A 9,117-nucleotide genomic window follows, 5' to 3' on the forward strand; every position below is an offset into this window, starting at 1 on the left:
GGGGAGCCCATCCGCACCACCGCCGCAGTCCAGCCTTTGAAACACCTGAAGGTCGACCAGCTCACCCCGACCACCGCCAATGCACCTCCACCACCACCAGTTGCGCCCACGGTAGGGGCGGACGCCCGCAGCTCGCACGGCACATGACCCGTGTTGCCTGAGCCTAGATCCGGCCGCACCGCCGCCGACCCTGGCGTCCGAGGCACACCAGTCCACCTAGCCGCCTGTCGCGGAGGAGCAGAAGCGCCAGAGTGCCGCCACCAACCGCCGTGACGCCCGTCCCTACGCCACACTCTGACCTAGAAGCGCCGCCCCGCGCCAGCTCTGCTTGAGTACGAGGACTCAGAGTCCCCACCGCCGCCGATGACGGCTAGGCTTCGCCCAGCTGCACCCTCGGGGTGGCGGTAAGGGAGGAGGAGGAGGAGCATGGGGTGGAGGGTGGCCGGCGGGATCTAGGGTTGCCTCCCGGCCACCATGCGAAGGCGGCCAACGATACTCTCTCCATAATAATTATAAGACGTTTTAGGTCATTAATGTAGTGACATAAAATGTCCTTCATTTCTTTATAAAGGTAATAGAAAATAATAATCAACATTTGAAATATCAAAAAAAATAACAGTACACTATTGTGTCACTAGTAGAAAATGGGGCTTTGGTCCAGGCCGGGTAAGCCCATTAGTCCTGGTCCAGTCCAGAACCGGGACCAATGGGTGCATTTATCCTGATTCGTGCGGCTAAGGCATTAGTCCCGGTTCACCTGGGCCCTTTAGTCCCGGTTCGTCGCACGAACCGGGACTAAAGGGTGCGATGCCCATTAGTCTCGGTTGGTGGCACCAACCGGTACTAAAGGTCCCATTTTCAAACACCCCCCCTGTGGACCGCCTTTTCAGTTTTAGAAAAAACAAAAGAAAATGATGGAAATGTAAAAAAAATAAAAATAATAAGTTTCCCATGTGATATGTGGTCTAGTTGTTGGGAAAATTTACAAATATGAATTTCGACTTTATTTACAAAATCTCTCTGGAATTTGTAAAATGGGCATAACTTTTGCATACGAACTCGGATTAAAAAGTTTTTTATATGAAAAATCATCTACTCGAGAAGTTACATCCGGTGGAGACCGCCTACGGCCTGTTTGTAAATTTGTAGAATCCTCAAATTCCAAAAGGAAAAAAAGTTATGCTCAAATTTCAGTTTTTTAAAATTTTCATTAAATCTGGTCAAACTGTGGTCAAACAATGGTCAAACTACTTATTCAAGAAGTATTAGTGTTACTAAAATATTATTGTTTTCTAGTGCAATAGTTTCAATCTCTAACAATGAAATGTGTGACTTCATGCTCAAGCTAAACTCCTGAGGGTTAATAGGATTGACATCTTAGTATTGTGAGGAAAACAACGAGTGCAGACTTGGAAACGAGGGAGAATAGAACCCGGAAGTTAAGCGTGCTCAGGCTGGGGGAGTGGGAGGATGGGTGACCGTCCGAAAAGTTAGATGATTTGAAATGATGAGGGGTGATTAGAGAATAAATTGAGCAGTGATGAGGGGTGATTAGAGATTAGAGGTTAAAATAATTCAGAAATTTGAAAATAAAAAAAATTCAAAAAAAAATCAGAAAACCTTAAGAACTGGGACTAAAGGCCCTTTTTCTACCAGTGTGTGTAGCCTGTATCAATTGCTGGACGTTAAGGTGCTGGTCTAAAGGTCAATGCGTGTGGGCTTGAGTGTTGCTTGGAGTCAAGTTTGTGTGTTCGCACATGCATGTGTAGAAGTCTAAGAGGCCAACGTGCAGCAAATTGGTTGTACCACGACGCAATGTTCCGTAGCCAAGGCTCCCCCATGATCCCAATTTGTGCACATGTATGCTTAGTTTGTTAACCTCTCGGATTTTGGGAAAAGAATACATGCATTAGTGTAACTTTAGAAGTTTGAGTCATCTGGCCCCTCTAATCTTTGATTCCTGGCTTCGCCACCGGCGATGTTGTGAGGTGAAAGCGTGTTGAGACAACCAACGCTGAAGAAGCAGATAGTTTGTTTGGACTTCTGATGCATTTAACTAAAAATAAACATCAGAGATTTGGATGTATTTTCAGTTATGTAAGGAGGTTTTTATAAGGATATACTATGATATACTTGGTTTACAACTTTTGACCTTTTCGCAACAAGAAAAAGAAACATCTACACACTAGACATGGTGAGAAACGTGGACATTTGAGAAAATGTGTTGTCTGTTGAGGGAAGGTAGTTCAAAATAATGATCATTATTTACAATATGAAACCAATAACATTACACCGTCGTGTATAGCCTGTATCAATTGTTGGACGTTAATCATGCACGTCTAAAGGTCAATGCCTAGGGCCGTGAGTGTTGTTTGGAGTCAAGTCTGTGTGTTCACACATGCATGTGTAGAAGTCAAGACGCCAACGTGCAGTAGAATGGTTGTGCCACGGCGTAATGTTCAGTAGCCAAGGCAGCAGCGAGCCAACCTGTGTTTAGATGGTTAAAGGGGATGTGGTATTTTCAGTCCATCAGGGTTCAAGTCCTGGTGCTCGCATTTATTTCTGGATTTATTTCAGAATTTTCGACGATGCACATTCAGTGGGAGGAGACATCCCCGTCGACGATGAGGTGTCTACGGTGACTTCATAAATTTCAAGATGATATGCCGGTTCAGTCTTTCGAAGGTGCTCATAGGGATAGGGTGTGTGTGTGCGTGTGCGCACGTGTATATGAACGTTGTACTGTGTTTAAAAAAAGTAGCCAAGACACAGCCCCATGATCCCAATTTTGTGCACATGTATGCTTATTTTATTATTATGCTGTTAACCTCTCGGATTTTAGAAAGAAAAAAAATACATGCATTAGTGTAACTTTAAAAGTTTGAGTCATTTTGTCCCTCTAATCTTTGATTCTTGGCTTCGCCACCGGCAATGTTGCAAGGTGAAGCATGTTGAAACAACCAACACTGAAGAAGCAGAGAGTTTGTTTGGATTTCTGATGCATTTAACTCAAAATAAACCTGAGTGGTTTGGATGTATCTTTTAATTATGTAAGGAGGTTTTTATAAGGATACTATGATAATCCCTATGTTAAGAGCGTTTATAGGTCAGTAATGTACTTAATTTACAACTTTTGACCCTTTCGTAACAAGAAAAGAAACGTCTACACCCAAGTCATGAACCTAGTCTCTTATGATACTATTTGCCAGATCTAATCAAAGGTCCTTGCGGTACTCCAGGTCAATCGATCAGCTGCAATGCATCTAGTCTCTCCTGTTTTTGCTGCTTGCTTTCATTTTTTAAGCCATGCCCTTTGACCCCCTGTCCCCCTTGCATGCACTTCGAATGTGCACCGACCAACCACTGATGGGCTTCCTGGCCCTTGGCCATGCACATGGCCACACATGCATGGCAATATCTGCTCTGACATGGTCGAACAAGTGCCGCCTATCCGTCCACCGCCAGATTTTATTCTCGCCTCCGCTGTTGTACTGTACTCCCACGGAACTTGTTCCCAGAGGAAACAAACAGACAGTCACCCTGCGCAGAGCGAGCCAGCGACACCCTCTCGAGTCCACACCATGAACCACACGACACGTCAGGTCACACCTATCGAGGTGGCCAGCCCATCCGTTGGAGATAAGATGAACCAGTTCCGGTGGTTGGTGGCTCGCCGCGCGCGGCCACGGTTTTCCTGTGGCAAACTCTGGCGAGACGCACCCCGCCCCACGTGAGCGACACATGTCGCCGCCGTGCCGCACACAAATTCTCCGGCTACACGCAGGGCCGCACCGGCCCGACCAGACCGGATCAGGCAATGCTTACCTACCCTGTGAGGCGACGACCCTGTCGCGTGCCGGTCAGGTTGCTTTCCCCGGCTTGTTTCTTCCCCCGGACGACGCATCAGAGGACGTACGAGCGAGAGCAAGCTTGCCAGCATCGAGGACCCGGCGCTTTGGGAGAGCTGATTCGACGGGCATCGTCTAGTCCGCCAACGAGCCAGCGCCATTTTGTGGTGCGTCATGGCTAGCTTTCATCCATCATCGCCCTTCAGTCGCACGTCGCTCTCACGCGCACCATGTGGATCTCAGTTACCCCAAGTCCCCAGCCAAAGCTTGGCCTGGCCTTGTGGCTTGTGGGCGGTGAGCCGGCCGGCGCGGTAAATATCGGCGGTGCCGTACGTACTGCGTAGTATATCGGCACTTCGGCAGCGGCCCGAGGCAGATGACCGCGACTCCCTCCGTAGGAGTAGCAGTTTATATAATCGGTAGTGACAGGGACATGGCGTAGTACTTCGCTGTTGCCTTTAAATAAGCTTTGGCCGAGGCGGGGCTAGACCAGACCACAGAGCCCTCGTAGAAACGAAGAGGCGTCGCCTTTCTACCTAAGCTTAGCTAGCTACCTTGAGGAAATGGCCGCGGCGACGGCAATGGTCATCATGCTGGCGGCGCTGGCGATCCTCGCGCCGTCCGCGCGGGGGCTCGACCGGGCCGAGTTCCCGCCCGGGTTCCTCTTCGGCGCCGCCACGTCTTCTTACCAGGTTAGTAAGTGGTGGAGCTTGGCCGGCTTCACCCTCGTCGTACTTCTTCTCTCTACCATTCGTTCCCAAGGCTCACTTCAAAGAGAGCAGCCAATTTAATTACCACGGCGCATGAACTATCATCTCTGGTCCCAGATCGAGGGCGCGTACCTGGAGGACGGCAAGGGCCTCAGCAACTGGGATGTCTTCACCCACACCCAGTGTAAGCGATCACCTCCCCAATGGTTTTCTTCTTCCTTGCGCTTCTCCGATTAATCCATCTTGCTGAGGACAAAGCTGAAACTGAGCGTGCTTGCTTACGTCCACCGAAACCTAGAGACAGTGATAGCTCATAAGGCCGTACGTAAATAGCAATCACGCGAGTAATTTACCACATGCGGCTGGATTATTTTACTGCCGGCAAATTATTACCAGCAAGACAGAGACATAAGCCAGCCATGTCCTAGTACTGCTAGGGTCCAAAAAAGATAACCTTGAAAGATTCAGGTTTGAGTAGTGAGATCCCTAGGCCGGACATCGGAAAGATACGGAGGCCAGCACCCATTTCACTGTCACCGATGCAGGTGTGGCAAACACATCTCCTTTTCCTCGAGTTTATATAACTTAGAAAGAAACGGCGTCGCCCTGTAGTATTTTCTTTATCTCCCAAGTGGGATTTGAATATTTCATTTATCCAGTAGGCGTGTATTCTTATGAGACAGCGATGCCACAACTGCAGCAACACTCTGCCGATAATAATGCGGGTTTTTCTTTTCAAAAAGGAGGATTCTGCATCAAGCGATGCACACAACCATAGTAATAATACAAGTGGTCATAGAATTTTTGCGCTTTATCGGTGTTCTATATGGCAATTGATGTCGAGCGGATCAACTAACACCACAACCATTGTCCGATCTGCATACATCTGAAAGAAGATCAGCCAACGCATGTGATCCTCTCTATTTTAAAACTTAGGCAAAGCTTATGTGCTCTGAAAATGTTTTCGTTTGCCACAGCTAGGGAAATCAACGATGGACGGAACGGAGACGTGGCGGATGACCACTACCACCGTTACATGGTACAGAGTTGATTAGCCCAACATACAATCATCAGTAGTACTTGTCATGTGATTACGCATCTCTTAATTTACTGTGCCTGCCTATGTAACCCTTGACACTACCTTGTTGTTGACCAGGAAGACGTGGAGATCATGCATGATCTGGGTGTCAACTCCTACAGATTCTCGATCTCATGGGCGAGACTCCTACCAAGTATGCATGCCAACACGAATCAATACACAAAATTAGCATTACCAAAATTTTGCTTATAGCTAATTAACTGTCGTTGAATCATGGTCCTCGTAGGAGGCCGGCTTGGAGGCGTTAACACGGCTGCAATAGCTTTCTACGACCGCCTGATCGCCGCGCTCCTTGAGAAAGGTAGGTAGTCTCACACGCCACGCCACACATCTGATCGAACGAGGAGATTCAACTCTAGCTAATCTTCAACGAAGAGCAATCCTAAAACGCACGCGGTAATTAAATGCCAAAAATGTCAAGCAGGGATAGAGCCGTTCGTGACGCTGCATCACTTCGATCTGCCGCACGAGCTGGAGACCCGGTACGGCGGTTGGCTGGGCGCCGGAATCAGGTACGTGCATGCGACTCCTACTGGTTGCACATGCTCTGCTCCCTCCCTCTGACTTGACTTTAGCCACGTTCCCGGTCTTTCCGTCTACTACGTTTCTGGCTAAATCAGGAATGTGCATGCGACTCCTACTGGCGCACATGCTCATGCTATAATTAACTTTTGTTCCTTCACAGGGAGGAGTTTGATTACTACGCGGACGTGTGCTTCAAGGCGTTCGGCGACCGGGTCAAGTTCTGGACCACGCTCAACGAGCCCAACCTCTTCACCAAGTTCGCCTACATGCTGGGCATGTACCCGCCCAAGCACTGCTCCCCGCCGTTCGGGACCTGCAACAGCGGCAACTCTCGCCGGGAGCCCTACGTCGCCGCCCATAACATGATCCTGTCGCACGCCGCCGCCGTCGACAACTACAAGAGGAACTATCAGGTGAACCCAAGAAACTGTAATTTGTCACCGGGAGATCATTTCTCAAGAGCCGAGACGCCTTTGTCTTAGCCGTTCTGATGCGTGTGTACATGCTAGGCAACGCAAGGAGGATCGATCGGGATTGTGATCGCCATGAAATGGTATGAGCCCCTTACCAACTCCACGAAGGATATCCTGGCTGCAAGACGGGCCTTGTCCTTTGAGGTGGACTGGTATGTCCTTTCTTCTTTCACCTTCTATGCAACATGAAGTATGACCTTTTTTTTTTATGTTCGCATTAGCTTTACAATAACAACAAAAACTGATAGTACTATGACATTTCTAATCTTTCCTTTTCTTTTGCAGGTTTCTGGATCCGATATTCTTTGGTGACTATCCCAGAGAAATGCGCGAGATGTTATCATCAAACTTACCAAAGTTCACCTCCGAGGAGAAGAGGTTACTCCAGAGCAAGGCAGATTTTATCGGTGTAAACCATTACACGGCGATCTACGCCAAGGATTGCATCTCTTCTCCATGCGACATTAAGACCTACGAGGGAAACGCAATGGTCCAAGCTGTAGGCGAAAGAGACGGCGTTGCAATTGGAAGACCTGTAAGAACTACTTCCATCTGTTACCATCATACACACACACACACTCTCTTCTCTCTCTGACATGTTTGTATATACGGTGATCAACCATGCAGACTGCATTCCATGGTTACTATGACGTTCCGGAAGGTATGGAGCTGATCGTCAAGTATGTCAATCAGAGATACGAGAACACGCCTGTCTACATTACTGAAAATGGTGAGTGGCAAGAGGGTCTTTAGGAATTCACAGTGCATTCAGTAAACTCCCTAGGGATTGAGAAGTTTCTAGTGTCTCCTAATTTGTTTCCATAGGTTTTCAATGACCATGTGTTCTCGTACGCTTTATCTCAGGCTACTCACAGCTTAGCGATAACAGTATGGAGGAGTTGATCAATGACGTTGGAAGAGTGAACTACCTGCAAGGTTATCTCACATGTATCTCTTCAGCAGTCAGGTAACGTGCCACCATTTGTGATCATCATGCACATTACACTATTTACCGGTGGAGTCTTTAATAAATCATAAACCTTCCTCAAAATAGTATACATTGAGTATATTGCTAGATGTTACCCCGATAAATTCACATTGAAGCAAGCACTTTGAAATAGTATGCCCATAAAGAATGTTAATTCTTTTCATTTGTTACGTGCACTAGTAAAAATGAAAATTGAAGAAATAAGAATCAGTTCCTGCAACTCCTGCATTCCGAATGTGTCTACTAACCTGGATGTAAATTTAATTCAGTTTTGCTAAAGCACATCTAGATGTGCCATAAGTATTGCACATCTAAGTCATATATCATTGATCTTACGTTGAGATTGGTGTGGATATTTTCTTTTTCTCTTTTCTTTTTCTCTTCATGCTTAATTCACTCACTTAGATATGCAATAAGTAGGGCACATCTAGATGTGCCCTAGACATTCCCAATTTAATTCTAGTGTTCTTTATACTACCTTGACAATTGATAAATAGATCGGAAGTTTTCCGGCAAAAAAAACTCTTTGTTTATGCAAATTTGTTAAACCTTGTCTAACACAACGTATACCGGACCTGTGGCATGCTTACAGGAAAGGAGCAAACGTACATGGCTACTTCGTGTGGAGCCTCATGGACAACTTCGAGTGGGGTTTCGGTTTCACCGTGAGGTTCGGGATTTATCACGTGGATTTTGAAACGCAAGAGAGGACTCCAAAGATGTCAGGGAAGTGGTATCGAGACTTCCTCACGGGCTCTAGGCCGGTTGACCAAGCGCAGACGCTAAGAGCAGATTCATGATACTTGCAACCATTATATTGTCAGATCCAGTTACCCCTGAAATGAGAGTATAGATACTGTTTTTAATAGGGAAAAAATAAAGATAACGCTAGTTTGCTAAACATCGTTCCAACACTTCCCTAATAGCGTGCCTAGTAGAAATGTAAATCTAGGGTGCTGTAAAGGTATATACCACCGACTCTGCCACTCTGGAGGTTGTCATCACTTTGGGTAATGGAGGGGCTAGTGGTGCATTGGAGCAATGCCTGGTCCATGTGGTGGACCAGGTGTGTGTGCATTCCATCGCATGCGTAATCTGTTCAAATCATAGGCACTATTGACGGTTATATAAGGCGGGTTAGGGACCCCCATGGCAGAGGAAGAGAAACCACGGGGCTTACTTGCTTTCCATGAATCCCATCCTTAGCCGCCAAGGAAGGGAGATTGTAATATGCAAGACAGGTCTTGCTGGTGATTCTGTACATCTCCAGCGACCACTGTAATACAAAAGACAACAAGGCAGGAGTAAGGCCTTACCTCTCCCCTAGAGGACCAAAACTTAGGTAACCTGCCATGTCCCCGACTTACCATTCTGATCCTCCGTGCGCTCGCCCTTGCAGTACAAATTGTAGCTCCCATAGGCCATTTGTCGGGCAATGGAGGTGATGGGCAGAGCGGGGGGGGGGGGGGGGGAG

At 47.3% G+C, this 9,117-nt stretch overlaps 1 protein-coding gene across 1 annotated transcript; it reads left to right on the forward strand.

Annotated features, from left to right (window-relative positions):
- The first annotated feature begins 4,232 nt into the window (after nucleotides 1-4,232).
- LOC125531158 (beta-glucosidase 16-like) lies at nucleotides 4,233-8,676 on the forward strand. Its single transcript, XM_048695572.1, has 12 exons — nucleotides 4,233-4,540; nucleotides 4,676-4,742; nucleotides 5,536-5,597; nucleotides 5,715-5,790; nucleotides 5,884-5,958; nucleotides 6,082-6,169; nucleotides 6,343-6,595; nucleotides 6,692-6,807; nucleotides 6,941-7,190; nucleotides 7,283-7,385; nucleotides 7,520-7,622; nucleotides 8,236-8,676. The coding sequence occupies exons 1-12, from the start codon at nucleotides 4,412-4,414 to the stop codon at nucleotides 8,441-8,443; spliced, it is 1,530 nt and encodes a 509-aa protein (XP_048551529.1). The 5' UTR covers nucleotides 4,233-4,411; the 3' UTR covers nucleotides 8,444-8,676.
- The last annotated feature ends 441 nt before the right edge of the window (nucleotides 8,677-9,117 follow it).

Source organism: Triticum urartu, unplaced genomic scaffold (assembly GCF_003073215.2).
Source record: "Triticum urartu cultivar G1812 unplaced genomic scaffold, Tu2.1 TuUngrouped_contig_6849, whole genome shotgun sequence".
In the NCBI taxonomy this organism is placed as follows: Eukaryota; Viridiplantae; Streptophyta; class Magnoliopsida; order Poales; family Poaceae; genus Triticum; species Triticum urartu.